Raw genomic sequence first — 18,435 nt, 5'->3', positions numbered from 1 at the left:
AGCATGTGCAAATGGGTCATGGTTTCATAGTATTACAATTAGTTTTTATGTCACATGACTTTTCAGAGCTCAAAGTTAAGGATTTACCAAATTTATCTCTACAAATATAAATAAATATTTCTTAGCCCCAAAATTTCAGTCAAAACAAGCAAAATATAGATGTATACTATACTTTTTATTTAACAAAACATTTCTTTAATCATGTATCTAAAATATGCACAGTAATCTGTCCTGGCTAAAGGTCCCAGATCACCAGTTAACAACACATAAATGGGGAGTTATTCCCATTTAAGCAATGTTATTGTAAAAAAATGATAATTAAACCATATTAACAAAAATAACTGTAAGCAAAAGAAAGCAGGTGAAAAACATACCGTGTGTGGTAATATAGGATGATCACACACACACGATTAACGTTAGGCCCATTAATAATCTGTTCAAAGAATGGTGCTGCTTACAAAAAGACAAATCTGGAGCTCTTGAAAGCTGCAAGACTGTGTGTGCATGAGCATAACTTTTTGTCTGGTCTATTTGAATGAGAACAGATCACACCACTTGCGTTTCTAGGCGCGGTTGCTTCACGCAAGGAAACGGGAGCGCGCACGGTTTTTCAAAATTTGATGTGCGCATCACATCATCCTCTCATTCAGTATTCACCTGCTTTCTTTTGCTCGTGTGAACACTATTAGTTTTGTTAGATGTGCTGCTTCTCGATTCTTTTTGTTCATGATTTATTTAACATTTTTCCACTTTACAAACATATCAAACAACCCTTACAGAAATAATAATAGAATTCAAATAATAAAATAAATAAATAAATGGTAATAATAATAAGATAAACACAAATTACGCAAATAATGCGAGGCAGATGTCTACATTTATACAATAATATCAGTGTTACATTTCAAGTAATGAAAGATTACAAACTGATGTATTATTATTATTATCAAGGGCTGGGGTTATTCGTCTAGATCTAGCTGGAGAGTTTTAATATAAGAAGAAAGGGCGCTCCAAATTTTGACAAATCTAATCTTCTCTAGTTTTACAAAATACAAAACATCTTTCAGCCACCGTACATGCGAGGGTGGCTGAGGGCTCTTCCAGTTTAATAAAATGACACGCCTATCAAGCAAAGTAAGAAAGGCCACAAAGTTTAAAAGGTAAGTGGGTAATGTATAATTATCAGGCGTCACACCAAACAGGCCAATAATGGGTGATGGTGCTATATCTATAGAAGTAATGGTTGAAAGAGACTGAAATACTGAGCCCCAAAATGAGGAAAGAGCTGGGCCTGTCCAAAACATACGGGATAAAGTACCTAAACCCGAATGACACCTATCAAACTCCGGATCAATAGTTGGGTCGATCAGTGCCTACATTTCGACCAGTGTACTTGGTGAACCACTTCACACTGAATGAGGCAGTGACGTGCGCAGATAGATGAGGAATAAATCCTGTCCAGAGCTGCTTCCCATGTATCTTGGTCTCTTTCAATATTAAGGTCCGCAGACCAGCTGGTTCAGAGACTGTGAACTGGAAAAGACTGTAAATTGGCATATATACTGATTAATTGAGAGATTAAGCCTTTACTGCTTGCTTCAAGACATAAAATATTGTCAACCTCAGAAGGAGGAGGGACATTGGGAAAACCTGGGAAATGTTTGCGAACAAAATCACTGCTTCTCGATTCTAAGATCGCATTTGCACGCATGTTGGGTCATCCTTATTGTCGAACCCTGCTTTTAAGAAAACTACAACTTAAAATAGTTTTCAAACAGCCAAAGTGACTAGTGGAAGTGACTGTCTAACCCGCCAGAGCTGAAATCTTCCTGCATTTGGCGGGTGTTTAATGTCAAGCCCTGATTCTAACATTTTTGGCTCTGTACGCCAACACAATTGATTTGAAATGAAACGAACAAGATGTGCTTTAAATGCTTTAATTTGAGGGTATTTACATCCCAATCAGGTGAATTCTGTAGAAATTACAACAGTTTGCATATGTGCCTCCCACTTGTTAAGGGACCAAAAGTAATTGGACAATTGGCTTCTCAGCTGTTCAGGCCAGGTGTGTGTTGTTCCCTCATTATCCCAAATTACAGTGAGCAGATAAAAGGTCCAGAGTTCATTTCAAGTGTGTTATTTGCATTTGAAATCTGTTACTGTCAACTCTCAAGATGAGATCCAAAGATCTGTCACTATCAGTCAAGCAAGCTATCATTAGGCTGATAAAACAAAACAAATCCATCAGAACTGTGTTAGGTTATTGTGTGTACAATATAAATACAGTTAGCATGTTAGACGTCTGAAGATATTTATGTAACAAAGGTACAGGAAATTTCACTTTTGTGTCAGCGCAATAGCCTAGTGGTTAGCGCGACGACATGTGGTGCAGTAGCACGTCAGGGCGTCCTGAGTTCAAATCCCGGCTTAAGGACATTTCCCTACCCCCCTCTCTCTCTCCAACTTCGCTTCCTGTCTTAATACTGTCCTATCTAAAAAGGGCCAAAAGTAAATCTTTTAAAAAAAATGTCACTTTTGTGTCCATATAAATTAAAACTAAATCAAGTAAAAAAAAACATGCATTTTGAATAATAATGTAAGCATATTGTAAGGTTTTTTAGTGAGTAAGTACACTAAACAAAATATATAGATATTTTATATAGTAGTGACTACACACATTGGGTGGCATGGTGGCTCAGTGGTTAGCACTGTGGCCTCACAGCAAGAAGGTCGCTGGTTCGAGTCCCGGCTGGGTCAGTTGGCGTTTCTGTGTGGAGTTTGCATGTTTTCCCCGTGTTGGTGTGGGTTTCCTCCGGGTGTTCTGGTTACCCCCTTTGTCCAAACACATGCGCTAAAGGGGAATTGATGAACTAAATTGGCCGTAGTGTATGAGTGTGTGAATGAGTGTATGGGTGTTTCACAGTACTGGGTTGCAGCTGGAAGGGCATCCGCTGTGTTAAACATACGCTGGAATAGTTGGTGGTTCATTCCACTGTGGCGACCCCTGATAAATAAGGGACTAAGCCGAAGGAAAATGAATGTATGAATGCATATACATTTTATAGTTATTAATAGTTCTCTGGATTATGCATGTTTTGATGTCATTGGAATGTAAAATGTTAATTTCTGTTTTATTTTATGCATTATTTGATAATGTCTTTTTCTTTTTGAACCCCTTTTTAATGTCTAAAAGCATATTATAAAATATAAATATTCTATGTTGACAGTTTTTGTATGATACATTTTGAATCATGCAAATGTCAAATATTTAAACAAATAAGATTGAAATAATGGCGGCAGTAAGTACACTAAACAAAATATATAGATATTTTATGTAGTAGTGACTGTATAAACATTGGGTGGTATGGTGGCTCAGTGGTTTGCACTATGGCCTGACAACAAGGAGTTCAAGTAGTTCGAACCCCGGCTGGGCCAGTTGGCATTTCTGTGTGAGTCCTAATGCCCCAGTAAAGTGAAGGGAACACTATACTGTTAGTGAGCACCGTCTTTCAGGTGAGACGTTAAACCGAGGTCCTGACTCTCTGTGGTCGTCAAAAATAACTGCGTAACCCTGGTGTCCTGGCCAAATTACCTCCACTGTAGAGCTGAAGATCTTTGCCCGAACCCCACGGGACCCGTTGGGACACGACGGGTTCGGGTGGGTTCACGCTTAATTTCTATCATTTCAGACGTGGTCGGGCCAGGCTTGGGCTTGCGCAGTAAATCAACAGTTATGTGATGCATTTCGATTAGCACGAGAAGGTAATCTATTAGTTTGTTACAACTTTGTTACAAATGAGACTGCGGTCAGGCCAGCCACCAATTCAATAAGAACGGTCATTCAAACCGCCAAGGTATTTCAGCGGTAGCTCATACACTGCATGTAGAGTGCTAAACAGCAATGTACAGCAAGCTGACAGGGAAGATGACTCGCTACATTGAAACCGCTGTCATGGAAAATGAAATGGATGTCCTTGGCTGGTGGAAGATGAACAAACAATCCTACCCAAAACTTGCAAAATTAGCCAGAACAGTACTATGCATCCTGGTCGGTAGCACCAGCAGAGAGAGGGGGTTCAGTGCTGTTAGATGCACCATCAGTGAGCACAGGACTGCGCTAAAGCCATTTACAGTGGATTCAATAATGTTCCTCCACAAAAACACGTAGCCTAATATTGGTGAGTAAAGTATTTTCAAACTATAACTAAATATAAATTAAACAAAAAATCATAATGTAGACGGAGTATATAGGCTAATGTTGGCATTATTGTTTTATTATTCAGCTTCACCGTCGCCTTAATGCCAGATTGTGAAGAGAAGTGGCGAAACAGATCTCGCAGAGCCTTTATCTTAATTTCAGTTCTGCCAAATCCACGTCATCATTTATCATTTAATTTAATTAGTTAAGAAAGACTTATTTTTATTGGTGTGTTGGCCAATTTAAAGGCTAAGTGTATGTACCTAGGCCTGTTTAGAGTGCTGAGATGTTACAGAGGACTTATTTTATTTCTGTGTTCCAACTTCCAAGTAGCCTATAGCCTACGTTTGTTATGAATAAATGATGTTAAAACACAGATAAATGACTCTGAAAAGATCTGTATTCATGTGCACATTTGAATAATGTCGGGCTGTAAACAGGTTCGGGCTTTTAAAAAGCTGTCAATCAAAATGTACTCGTCAGGCTCGGGCCTAGTTCTGCCGGGCTCATGCCCTATCGGGCCTAACTTTTATGGCCCGATTACAGCTCTACTCCACTGGCCCTAATCCAGCATGGTCTCCCAATCATCCCATTCACTGAATTGGCTCTATCACTGTCTCTCCACTCCACCTATAGCTATATGTCCTGTGGCTGAACACTGGTGTTGGTGTAGAGAGACCCCCCTCATGACTGTGAAGCGCTTTGGGTGTATAGCCATACATGATAAATGCGCGATATAAATACACATTACATTTTGTCAGTAAAAGCAACACTTTCAATAAAACTGTACTAGCCTATTTTAATAATTCATCAAGCTCATACTGGTGTTTGCTGTAGACACGCTGTGAGATGAACATGCTTTGTTATGATGTCCTCAGTGGATTGATCGGAGGGTCGTGCATTTTCATTTCCAGATTCTTTCTCCAGCTTCTTGCAGCTTCTTTTGACTTTGCTGAGCCAGAGTAAATTATAGCAGAGTTTCTGAGATCTGTGTGTCGTATAGGGCTGCACAATACTGGACAAATATCATGCGAAAATATACTATTATTGCGATTAGTGATGTTTTATAAACAAATTTGGGGAGGAGCACGCGCAGAAGTTTCAGTATCAAATACGTCATTGACAATTATCCTATTATCCAATCAGTTCTTGACCAAACCCCTATATATACCAAAGCTGTCTTACCTGCAGCATCTCACAACTTTAGCATCCCTCCACCACCCCGACACCTCACCTCTTAAGCATTACAATCCCGGGGGGAGCGTTCTGTGGCCGGGCTAGATACTTCGCTCGAATCCCAATTCCTCTGTTTCCTGATAAGAGGAATAACTCGAGTTTGGGTGTCTTCGCCGAGCTCAGAGCCCTCTCCCCGGACAGCACGCCAAATACGCCTTATTCTGAAACTATTGCAAGTGTGATCTTGTGAAATGATAGTTTATCGATATGTGCAGCCCTAGTGTTGTGTGTGTTTTGCTCTCTGATATTTGCTGTGCTGTTTGCGAGCAGGAAGAGGATCTGAACTGTGTTCGCGACCGCTGGTCAGACGCGCTTATCAAACGCAGAGAATACCTGGAGGAGCAGATCAAGAAGATCCTCAACAAACCAGGTCTGTGTTCAGAGCGCCTGCTTTTTATATATGCACCGGGCACTGTACTTAAACTCCATCTTACATTGATGTCAACCATCCAAGGACAAAACATACACAAATACATTTCATTGAACATGTACACACAGACATGTGCATCCACACTTGTGGTTAACTGGCAATAAAGCTCAACTTGACTTGACTACATAAGCAGAGTCAAATGATTTGGCCATATATTCTCATTTAGTTTGTATCTGATTATTTTAGTTTGTAGATTGAGTACATTAAAGCTAAATTATTTTGAATTATACTACTTGGCTGTTGAATGCTTGATTCTGATTGGCTGATGAGCATTCTAACATTTGGTTATTGTCAGATAAAGTAGTTCCGGCAGGTTTAGAGCGCATTACAGCTCCATATCATTCCGCTGAATGATTAGTTATTTCACAGCTACAACAGTCAAACATCACATCAGAACAGAAGGCTTTGTGAGGAGATGATGTGGAAGAAACTAGTGTTACACACAGGAGACGTTTGAGGAGGACACAAACCTGACAGATCAACTCTCAACATACAACATCTGAGCTGTTGTTCTTTAATTATGTGTTTTCAGAAAAATCTGAGGAAGACATAGAGCGAGAAGCCCGGCTGGTGGAGCAGTGGGTCGGACTGACAGAAGAGAGGAACGCGGTACTGGTCCCGGCTCCAGCCAGCGGGATCCCAGGAGCCCCGGCACACTGGTGACAGACTCAAATAAATGCTTTTTTGAGGAAATTTGAGCTCTCTAGATTAGATCATGCGCCTGGTCCACAGACAGTTTTCCCCTCCTTAAAATACAGCTCTTAGTCTTGAAAACACTATGAATGAGGGAAAATCTGAGCAGACGGTCTAGTGACAGACTCAAATAAATGCTTTTTCAAAGAGATTTGAGCTCTCTAGATTAGATCATGCACCTGACCCATTGCCCCCCCACCCCCACCCCCCCACCCCCCCAAACTCAACTCAACTCAATTTATTTCTATAGCACTTTCAACAAACCACAATGGGTACCAAAGTGCTGTACAAAAAACACATAAAACGTACTTAAGGAGAGTGGAAGATCGTTCCAGAGTCTTGGAGCTGCTACTGAGAAAGCTCTATCACCTCGTCATTTTAAGCGTGATCGTGGAACTTGCAGATAGAGACAGTCCTTAGAGCGAAGAGATCTCACAGGTTGGTGTATATTAATTAGCTCAGAAATATACTCAGGGGCCAGGCCATGGAGTGATTTAAAAACATACAACAGAACTTTGTACTGAATTCTAAACTGGATTGGCAGCCAGTGTAGGGAAGCCAGTACAGGTGTAATGTGTTCTCGTTTTTTTGTGCCTGTTAAGAGCCTGGCAGCTGCGTTCTGGACCAGCTGCAGTCGCGAGAGAGAGGCCTGACTCACACCCAGATACAATACATTGCAATAGTCCAGTCGAGAAGAGATGAAAGCATGAAAAACTTTCTCCAAATCACTGAAAGAGAGGACAGACTTCAGCTTGGCAATATATCTAAAATAGAAAAAAACTATTTTTGACAACCGCATTAATTTGCCGATCAAATTTTAGCTCAGAGTCAAAGATGACACCAAGACTTTTTACAGAGGAATGTATTTTTCCAGGAAGCAATGTCAGATCGCCATTAGAATCCAAACCTTTTTGGCCAAAAACAATGAATTCACACTTGTCTTCATTCAGCTGGAGAAAGTTATTTGCTAACCAACATTTCACATCAGCCAAACAATTAAACAAAGCCTGAAGGGAGGATTGATCCCTAGATTTAATAGGAAAGTAGATTTGAGAGTCATCAGCACCACCCCCCCCCCCCCCACCCCCTTAAAATACAGCTCTTAGTCTTTAAAACACTATGAATGAGTGAAAATCTGATCAGACATTCTGGTGACAGACTCAAATAAATGCTTTTTCGAAGAGATTTGAGCTCTCTAGATTAGATCATGCACCTGACCCATTGTCCCCCCCCGCCACCCCCCTTAAAATACAGCTCTTAGTCTTTAAAACACTATGAATGAGTGAAAATCTGATCAGACATTCTGGTGACAGACTCAAATAAATGCTTTTTCAAAGAGATCTGTACTACATTTGTTTTCAGGACAGTAATTAGTAAAACTACACTTGTTTTCAGAAATTGTTAGTCAAAATTAAGAGTTTTTTTTTCTTAAAACAAGTTAAATAATCTGCCTGTGGGATAAATCTAATTATATTATTTCAAAGAGAAAACAAGATTATGTTGCTTACCCCATTGGCAGATTATTTTGCTAGTTTTAAGAAAAAAACGAGGCATTATTTTTACTTGTCAATATTCTGAACCATGCACATCTTACCGTTAGTTTGCTACAAGGGAATGATTCACAAAAGAAAGCTGTTCAACAATTCTATTTCATTTAGAAGTACATCAACGTACTGAAATAAGTCTCTGCAACATCCGGTTCAAGTGGGCATAATTGCAGTTTACCAGTTGTGGAATGTTTATACAACTAGTAGATTGCAAATATGAATGCATGCAATACACACACATGCCCAGTAGGTGTGAATGGTCAAGAATCATTCATTTTAGGATGTATAGTGTAGACAGTAAAATGGCCAGCTGATTGTAAAATCTGTTTTAAAATGAATATGCATTATTGTGTTTGTTTTATTGCTCCAGGGTTCCTCCTGCTGGCATGGAGGCTCATATTCCTGTGCTGTTCCTGGATCTGAATGGTGAGAGATGCTGATCTTTATCAGCCTTTTAAAAGAGTTTTAAAGGGATCGAAAGGGTTTCAAAGGAATTTAGTTCACCCAAAAAGGAAAATTCTGTCAACATTTACTTGTTTCCAACCTTTATGAGATTATTTGCTCTGTTGAACACAAAAGAAGATATTTTGAAGAATGCTAGAAACCTGTAACCATTTACTTCCATAGTATTTGATTTTCCTGGAAATCAATGGTTACAGCTTTGTTCAAAATATCGTCTTTAGTGTTCAACAGCGTCTTTAGTGTTCAACAGAAAGAAAGAAACTTATAAAGGTTTAAATCCACTTGACTGAGAGTAAATAGAGAGTAAATATTAATTTCTGGGTGAACTATCCCTTACCCCTTCTGTCTATTGTTGTACTGTGTCAGTAGCAAATATCGGTTTACATTCTAAAGCATTAGTTTTGCCAGTAAAAGGACAGATCACCCACAGCTGAACATTTCCTCAAGAAGGTTTATTCGCACAATCACAACAGTGCTGAACAGTCTAAAAAAGAAAATCTTTAATGTTTTTCAGCCACCGATAACTATTGTCAATTTCATATGGTTTATTTTACAGCATTAATAATGTAATGTAATTAAAATATGACCAGGTAAATAGACTTAAAGGTGCTGTATGTACGTTTTAGACTCTTCTAAAATATAAAAACACCATAATATGTGTGCAGATATTTCAGAAACATGCTCAGTGAACATTCTAGTTTACCTAAGAAACTATGCTGAAGTCAGATATTCTGCTTTGAAAATGTGTTCTCCTCAATGCCAGTTTAGCCAATTATATTTCAGTACCCTGGGTTGCCTTGATGGAAAACGGCGTATTTCATCCATTCATTCAGTCATGAAGGCTCTTAACGTGTACATCCGTGACTGAAATGTGACCTGTGGTGGACAGTAGCAGACTCTAAAATGAGACGCAGATTCAGAGTTCCACATGAGGTTATTAATTAATAAAATAATATAAATATTAGGAGACATAAGGTGAGCAGGTTACATTGTAACACCATGTCCTAACAACACACTATGTGAGGGGTTTTGCAGTGATATCAATTTGGCTGTTAGCACAAGACGAAACATGACAGAAATGTAAATACAGCCATTCAGAAGCACAAAATAGTGCACTCACTGCACCTCGACAAAATGGTAAGGTTTATGATGTAATGAATACATATTAAACCTCTTTAACAATAATAAATGTAGATGCTGAATTACTGATATGTGTTGGTTTGCATTATTTTACAGTTTAAAGTTCAGTTTTAAACCGTTTATTTTATTTTCCAGATCTGAGGTGAACTATCTGCTGCTGCTTTCAGTATATGGCAATAAATGTGATGTAAAATGGCTTCAAACTCACATTGTTAGCATTTACCACTGAATAAAGCACATGAGGTGTACCTGAGGTGATCATTGTCAGTGTTCTGTTGTTCAGCTGTTAGAAATTATAGCCGTTTCTAATATATCAATTCAAGGTGTTGGTTAGGACAAAAACTCCTTTTAATATGGAAAACATTCCTTGTATCGGGTGCCGTTGCTTTTAGTTCGAACATGGTTTAAATCAGCCTTTAGGCTCAATGGTCAATCTGGCAACCTGCGATTGCTTGTGTTTTAAATCAGCCTTTAGGCTCGATGGTCAATCTGGCAACCTGCGTTTGCATGTGTTTTAAATCAGCCTTTAGGCTCGATGGTCAATCTGGCAACCTGCGCTTGCATGTGTTTTAAATCAGCCTTTAGGCTCGATGGTCAATCTGGCAACCTGCGCTTGCATGTGTTTTAAATCAGCCTTTAGGCTCGATGGTCAATCTGGCAACCTGCGCTTGCATGTGTTTTAAATCAGCCTTTAGGCTCGATGGTCAATCTGGCAACCTGCGCTTGCATGTGTTTTAAATCAGCCTTTAGGCTCGATGGTCAATCTGGCAACCTGCGCTTGCATGTGTTTTAAATCAGCCTTTAGGCTCGATGGTCAATCTGGCAACCTGCGCTTGCATGTGTTTTAAATCAGCCTTTAGGCTCGATGGTCAATCTGGCAACCTGCGCTTGCATGTGTTTTAAATCAGCCTTTAGGCTCGATGGTCAATCTGGCAACCTGCGCTTGCATGTGTTTTAAATCAGCCTTTAGGCTCGATGGTCAATCTGGCAACCTGCGCTTGCATGTGTTTTAAATCAGCCTTTAGGCTCGATGGTCAATCTGGCAACCTGCGCTTGCATGTGTTTTAAATTAGCCTTTAGGCTCGATGGTCAATCTGGCAACCTGCGCTTGCATGTGTTTTAAATCAGCCTTTAGGCTCGATGGTCAATCTAGCAACCTGCGCTTGCATGTGTTTTAAATCAGCCTTTAGGCTCGATGGTCAATCTGGCAACCTGCGCTTGCATGTGTTTTAAATCATCCTTTAGGCTCGATGGTCAATCTGGCAACCTGCGCTTGCATGTGTTTTAAATCATCCTTTAGGCTCGATGGTCAATCTGGCAACCTGCGCTTGCATGTGTTTTAAATTAGCCTTTAGGCTCGATGGTCAATCTGGCAACCTGCGCTTGCATGTGTTTTAAATCAGCCTTTAGGCTCGATGGTCAATCTGGCAACCTGCGCTTACATGTGTTTTAAATCAGCCTTCATGCTCGATGGTCAATCTGGCAACCTGCGCTTGCATGTGTTTTAAATCAGCCTTCAGGCTCGATGGTCAATCTGGCAACCTGCGCTTGCATGTGTTTTAAATCAGCCTTTAGGCTCGATGGTCAATCTGGCAACCTGCGCTTGCATGTGTTTTAAATCAGCCTTTAGGCTCGATGGTCAATCTGGCAACCTGCGCTTGCATGTGTTTTAAATCAGCCTTTAGGCTTGATGGTCAATCTGGCAACCTGCGCTTGCATGTGTTTTAAATTAGCCTTTAGGCTTGATGGTCAATCTGGCAACCTGCGCTTGCATTTGTTTTAAATCAGCCTTTAGGCTCGATGGTCAATCTGGCAACCTGCGCTTGCATGTGTTTTGACACAGGAGTGCAATACCTAGTTCAACCACTGGGCGTCCAACTTGCACACTGCACCTTTAAGCATTCATTTACTTCTTCAAGCGTAAAACGAGAATAAAGGCCGTTTAAACACGAGCGCCGTCAGAAGCAGCAGGTTAGCGCAGAAACTCTATTAAAAATACTGGGGTAAATAAATGTCCCTATGTTAAAGACGTGTGGAACAATGGAATTGAATGCAGTGCTGCTTGTCCAGTGTGAAAACCACTTCATACTGTATCTCAATCAGGAAGTGATCAGTGATTTTTAAAAGTAACCAGATATGAAATGTGGTGCGTTTATAATATTATGGCAGTTCACTAGAAGCGCCTGAGCGGGCTTATATCAAATTAAAAGTCCCCGTGCATATCACCCGTTTACTCACGTTAAAGGCTCAGTTAAAGAACTCATCTCAGAGCCTGATGTCTGTTTTCAGCTGATAATCTGACGGTGAATGATCATCTGACGGGTCCTCACTCTGCTGGTGTGAACTCTATTCTTCCCAAAGAACACGGCAGCTCCTTCTTCTACCTTCCTATCATCAGACACAGCGACGACGAGGTCTGTTTATAACTGTTCATCATATTACACTCACATACATCAGGACATGCCAATATATGCTTCCTATGTGTAAACTAACCAGTGTGAATAATGTCAAAGAACACAATAGGATATGCTACAATGTAAGTGTTAAAACCTGAACTTATATTGACAAACTATATATAATATTCATATACAGTGCTCATTATAATTGAGGACAGCTCATTTTGAAGATGAATATTTTTGTTCATTTCTCAGTGAATACGGGTAATATATATTGGTGCATTTGAACAAAACAGATTTATTAAACAGATATATTTATTAAAATAATACTTTAGTCACCAAACATATTGAGAAATGGAAAGATAATAGATTTAAATTCATGCAAAATATTGCAAAAAAAATAGCAAACTACAAAATTTCAATAAAATTGTATATATTTTTTGCTTCTTGTGATTTTTGCTATTTTTGAAAATGTTTTTAAATATTTTTTATAACATATAAATTTGGGCCGCTAATTTTTTAACCGCTGCTTTAAGTTATTTTGTTAGATAAGCTCCAGATTTGGCTTCAGTACTGACTAATCTACTGTATATGCACAAATATAATGTTGTATAGCATCCTATAGAAAATATTCATTTACACTAGATGAGAGTTTAATGTGACCATTACCGCCGTGGCATGTACGGCCGCCGCGGTAAGAACATGTTTTTAATGCATGACCGCAGTTTGTGAATATGCCACCAGGGGGCACAACGGGACGAGATGCGAACGGACAGAAATAGCCTATACAGCAGCTGTAAATATGCTACTGTACTTATAAATGAAGACGAAACGATAAAACATTCATTCATTCATTTTCTTTTTGGTTTAGTCCCTTTATTAATCCGGGGTCGCCAAAGCGGAATGAACCGCCAACTTATCCAGCACATGTTTTATGCAGCGGATGCCCTTCCAGCCGCAACCCATCTTTGGGAAACATCCACACACACTGATTCACACTCATACACTACGGACAATTTAGCCTACCCAATTCACCTGTACTGCATGTGTTTGGACTGTGGGGGAAACCGGAGCACCCGGAGGAAACCCACACCAACACAGGGAGAACATGCAAACTCCACACAGAAATGCCAACCGACCCAGCCGAGGCTTGAACCTTCTTGCTGTGAGGCGACAGCACTACCTACGGCGCCACTGCGTCGCCCAACTATAAAACAAAGCATTATAATTCCTTCATTAATCATTAAAAGTTTGTTAACACGCTTTATTATCAGTGTAAACTTGTTAAGTGCAATGAGGATTCATTTTGGAAAGTAGAATTGAAGAAATAAAAGACAACTAAAATGAAAGCACAAACATTCAGTACAAATAAGTATGCCTAAATAAATAAATAAAGCAGTCTTTTAGCCTGAATATAGAGAGATGTTCAGTGTTTGCTATTTTGATAGGACTAAGACAGTCATTAAATAAGCTTGTTCATTTATGTTTTCATTTACATTTTTATTTACATTTTTAGTTGTTGATTATTTTTTACTATCTCATTTATGTCTCAATTATTGCACATAACAGTAAACGAATACTGAAAAATAAATGAATAATGAAAATAGGCCTAAATAATTATTTTTTTTAAAGACATTGCAGCGAAACACTGAGAAACAGTCCGGCGCATGGTCTGAAGAGCTTAAGTTGAATGCTGCTTCATCAAAAGCATAAAAATAAATAGATCTACCTCAAGCAGATCACTTAAAGAATAATAAAAATAATATTGCTGCAGGACATACTGTAAATGGGAGATTTGTGGGGGGGGGGGTGGACTCATTTATGCTGAGCACTGTATAATGTGTGACATCATAATTGTAATTTGCATAATTGCATTATAAATGTAATTTCCATTTGCACTTTTATTTGTTTAATATTTTAATTTTACAAGCTGATCTAATGTAATCAGTGACAATAATAATAATAAATGAGACAAGAATAGAACTAACTAAATAAATAAATAAATATCGCTTAATAAGGCGACGCAGTGGCGCAGTAGGTAGTGCTGTTGGCTCACAGCAAGAAGGTCGCTGGTTCGAGCCTCGGCTGGGTAAGTTGGCGTTTCTGTGTTGCATGTTCCTCCTGCGTTCGCGTGGGTTTCCTCCGGGTGCTCCGGTTTCCCCCACAGTCCAAAGACATGTGGTACAGGTGAATTGGGTAGGCTAAATTGTCCATAGTGTATGTGTGTGAATGAGTGTGTATGAGTTTCCCAGTGATGGGTTGCTGCTGAAAGGGCATCCGCTGCATAAAACAAATGCTGGATAAGTTGGCGGTTCATTCCACTGTGGCGACCCCAGATTAATAAAGGGACTAAGCTGAAAAGAAAATGAATGAATATCGCTTAATAATTACGAGCCCAAAATGAAGTTGCCTTAAACAGACACACAAACACACACAGTACTCTGATGCATCTAAATAATAAAAAAATGGCTAAATTATACATTTATTTGCTTTTATTTATGATTTATTTTGTTCAAAACAATGTGTTTATATGTTAATCTAATTAAATTAATCAGTATGCGTTATAAAAAGGATAAAAATAATCTACCTGTTATTTTTGGGCAGAAAAATCTGAGAATGAGTTGTATGTACTTGTGTATATATTGTGTAAAACAAAGTGAGTTTTTTACTTCAATTTTTAAATGGGAGCTGAAAATTTGAGTCATTCATGCCTTTCTTGTTTTTTGTGTGTGTGTGTGTGTGTGCGCACATGTGTATATGTGTGTGTGGGTGTTTATGCATGCATTCATGTGTGTGTGTGTGTGTGTGTGTGTGTGTGTGTGTGTGTGTGTGTGTGTGTGTGTTGATGTTGTCAGGTGTCAGCCGTGTGCTCGTGGGACTCCTCCATCCACGACTCCATCCACCTGAACCGCATCACAGCAGCGAACGAGCGCATTTACCTGATCGTCAAAGTAGCGGTTCAGCTCAGCCACCCGGCCTGTGTGGAGCTGCTGCTGCGCAAGAGGATCGCTGTCAACATCTACAACAAACAGGTCTCGCTACATTGCCCTCTGCTTCATCTTCGTCACTACACTCTTCATCTCGCCTTCATTCCCAACTTAATATTCCTTACTTATATTCCAAGCTCTATATATGCCTATATGATTATACAGTAGAAGACATAATTATTAGCCCTCCTCCATTCATCCTTTTTAAAACAATGTCCAAGTGCTGATTAACAGAGAAATCAACACATTTCTAATCATAATAGTTTTAATAACTCATCTCTAATAACTGATTTATTTTCTCTTTGTCATGATGACAGTAAATAATATTAGACTAGATATTCTTCAAGACACTTCTATACAGCTTAAAGTGACATTAAAAAGGCTTAACTAGGTTAATTAGGGTAAAGTTAGGGCAAGTCATTGTATGACAGTGGTTTGTTTTGGAGACCATCCAAAACTAATATTTTCAAGTCTAAAATGCTTTTAAAAAGAGTATAAATGATTTAGAAATTGACACACAGGCTTGTAGGTGTTATGAATAGTTTGTTTGTCAATGTGTGATTCATGTTATCTGTTAATTGTTTTTGTTTGTTGTCTGTTAGACCCATGTGACATGTGTACTGCCTAATATTGACCAGGATGCTCTTGTAAAAGAAATTTTTAATCTCAGTGTGTCTTTCTAGATAGAATAAAGGTTATAATAATAATAATAATAATAATAATAAAGGGGGCTAATAATGGCCCTATCCCAATTCTATTTTGTACCCCTACCCCTTCCCCTTCCCCATGGCCCTTAAAAACAAATGTTAAGGGGAAGGGCTTCAAAATTTACCCCTAAGGATAGGGTATATGCCGAAGCATGCTAATAGGACTTTTAATTTGTCAGTAACCTGGGTTAAGCGCTTCCGGTGAACTGTATTCCATTGCAAAATTGGCATGTTTAAGGTCTGTTTTCTTTAAAAATCAGCGATCTCCACTGTGAGTGATATCTGATATAAAGTGGGTCTCAGATTGTACAAGAAGCACTGCATTACATTACATTTTCCCCACCATGTCTTTATAATATGAGCATTTATTTTACCCCAGTATATTCAATTGAGCTTCTGCGCTAGCCTGCCGATTCTGACAGGCGCGTGCGGGTAAACGGCTTTTTGTCTCATTTTACACTTGAGCAATTTAATGAATGCCAAAGTCTGTTTAACTGATTGTATTTTAAATACATTACAACATCAATGCTGTAAAAGGAACCATATAAAATGGAAAAAACTCACAATAACAGGTCACCGGAAGTTTATCAGTATGGGAAACACACTAGCTCGGCATATACTCTATTGGGACAGCACTACAGCACCTGCACATTCATATATCATGTTATCATGACGATCTAATGTGGCAATAAGATCATAACTGTACTGTGTGTTTACACCGTGGCCATATTCATCTATGTAAACACAAGAAAACAACACTAACATTATAGCAGACACTGTAAACAGCTCATTCTCAGCCACTAGACTTGTCTGACGGGATTTGAGTGTCAGAATGTTGTGAGACTGCTGTACAGGAGTTATGCTCTTATTTTTTTGCGTTTTTTTTTTTTTTTGGCATGACTGTAAAACACGAACGCAGTTATGGGTATATTAAAACATATGCTTGTTTGTCGTAAAAATTTGTAATAATGACAAAAAATACTGTGCCGCCGTGGCTGGTGTATTAATTTTCTTACCACTTCGAGTGTGGTCCTGAAAAATCTTTGTTCGAAAGGCTATTGCCCTAAGCCCTCGCCCTATCGCCCCTTGCCCTTAGCCCTACGCCTTGAAGATAAAAAGAATTGGGACACCCCTTCCCCTTGGCAGGAGCGTGCAAAATGAGGGGTAGGGCTAAGGCAGGGCTGTTCAATTAGTTTGTCATGGGGGCCAGTTCATGAAAAGCATCACTAACGAAAGGCCAGAGAGATATGACTTGCAATATGAGTGAAGACACAACAGCATATAAGAGGCCATATGTTGTATTTTTACTCCTTAAGACACCCACGTTGGCTTTTTCTACATTAAAATGTTAATATATTGTATTTTAAATCTACACAATATCACTGCATTGTACAATGTGGCTTTTTTTTAACAAACATTGAAATGTTGTATTTTAAAGCACATCAAAAGCAGTGCATTGCTTAAGTTAGCTTCTTCTGTATTCAGACACTTTCATATGTTGCGCTTTAAACTGCGTAACAATTCGGGACGATTACAGATTTTGGTTGTACGATTATATAGTCTGAAGAATAATCCTGGTTTCACGGTTATCACGTCTAATGTAAATTTAAGCTTTATGTTAGCAAAGTAGCTAATTAGATTAACTGTTATCATCTGCGTTCATACACATAATCGTTTTAATTATAATTCGTCTAACATAACCGCTACAGCGTGAGATGTTTTCTACTGCGTGCGGCCGGAAAGCCGCGAACGCGTTCCTCCACTTGCGCCCACATATTGGCGTATATTCTTACATTAGAAATAACAAACTTGCACGTGGAAAAGACATGATATGGGAACAGCCCACTGCTATACTTTATTCGCTGTATGCGTGCGTATTAGCCTACAAGCTCAGAACTTTAAACTAGCGCACAGGTGCCAACTTGGCATAACTTTGTTTAATTGCAGCAGTTTCGTTCCGTGCAACAGAACACAGTTAATAGTGAAATCGGCTAATCGTTGCATCCCTATTAACAGTATCAGTGCATTGCACAACAGGCCTTTTCTACAAACATATACAAATGTTTTGGGCTGCTCGCGCCACTCGCTTAATGTCAGGTGACTCACTCTCTGTGCAGCCTTCAACTGCAGCTCGTGCTGTATTGAACAGACGCACGTCACTTCATAGCTTCATAGCTATATTTTTCAACAACTAAATTTATTTTTGATGTCTTGGTCACACTATTTGGAGGGCCGGATTAAATACCCTCGGGGGCCAGGTTCGGCCCGCGGGCCACCAATTGAATAGCCCTGGCCTAAGGTGAAGGGCTAAGGGGTAGAATTGGGATTGGGCCAATATTGGCTACTGCAAATGAATTTTTTTTAATATATATTTTTAGTACAGCTAAAAGAAACTAGAACTTCCCCAGAATAAAAAAAATACTGTAGGAATAACTCTGGTAAAAAGTGTACTTGCTCTGGTATACAGCACTTGGCAAAAATTAGAGGAATTAAAACTTCACAGAAGGGCGAATAGTAAAAATATGATAATAAAAAATAAAAATAATATTGTTATTTGAACTGTGTGATTAGATGGACAGCATGATTGGTGTGTAAATGTTAGTAATGTGTTTGAGTGTGTGTGTGTGTGTGTGTGTGTG

The 18,435-nt window shown here is 39.1% G+C and overlaps 1 protein-coding gene across 1 annotated transcript in view; it reads left to right on the top strand.

Annotated features, from left to right (window-relative positions):
• Positions 1 to 18,435, top strand: part of kif13a (kinesin family member 13A) — a 121,763-nt gene that overhangs the window by 87,963 nt on the left and 15,365 nt on the right. The window contains 5 exon segments of the mRNA XM_056476084.1: positions 5,705 to 5,804; positions 6,397 to 6,523; positions 8,475 to 8,530; positions 11,996 to 12,120; positions 14,958 to 15,134. Coding sequence (XP_056332059.1) covers positions 5,705 to 5,804; positions 6,397 to 6,523; positions 8,475 to 8,530; positions 11,996 to 12,120; positions 14,958 to 15,134 — 585 coding nt within the window.

Source organism: Danio aesculapii, chromosome 16 (assembly GCF_903798145.1).
Source record: "Danio aesculapii chromosome 16, fDanAes4.1, whole genome shotgun sequence".
Lineage (NCBI taxonomy): Eukaryota > Metazoa > Chordata > Actinopteri > Cypriniformes > Danionidae > Danio > Danio aesculapii.
Note: the sequence above shows the minus strand (reverse complement) of the source record. Positions and strands in the feature narration are given on the sequence as shown.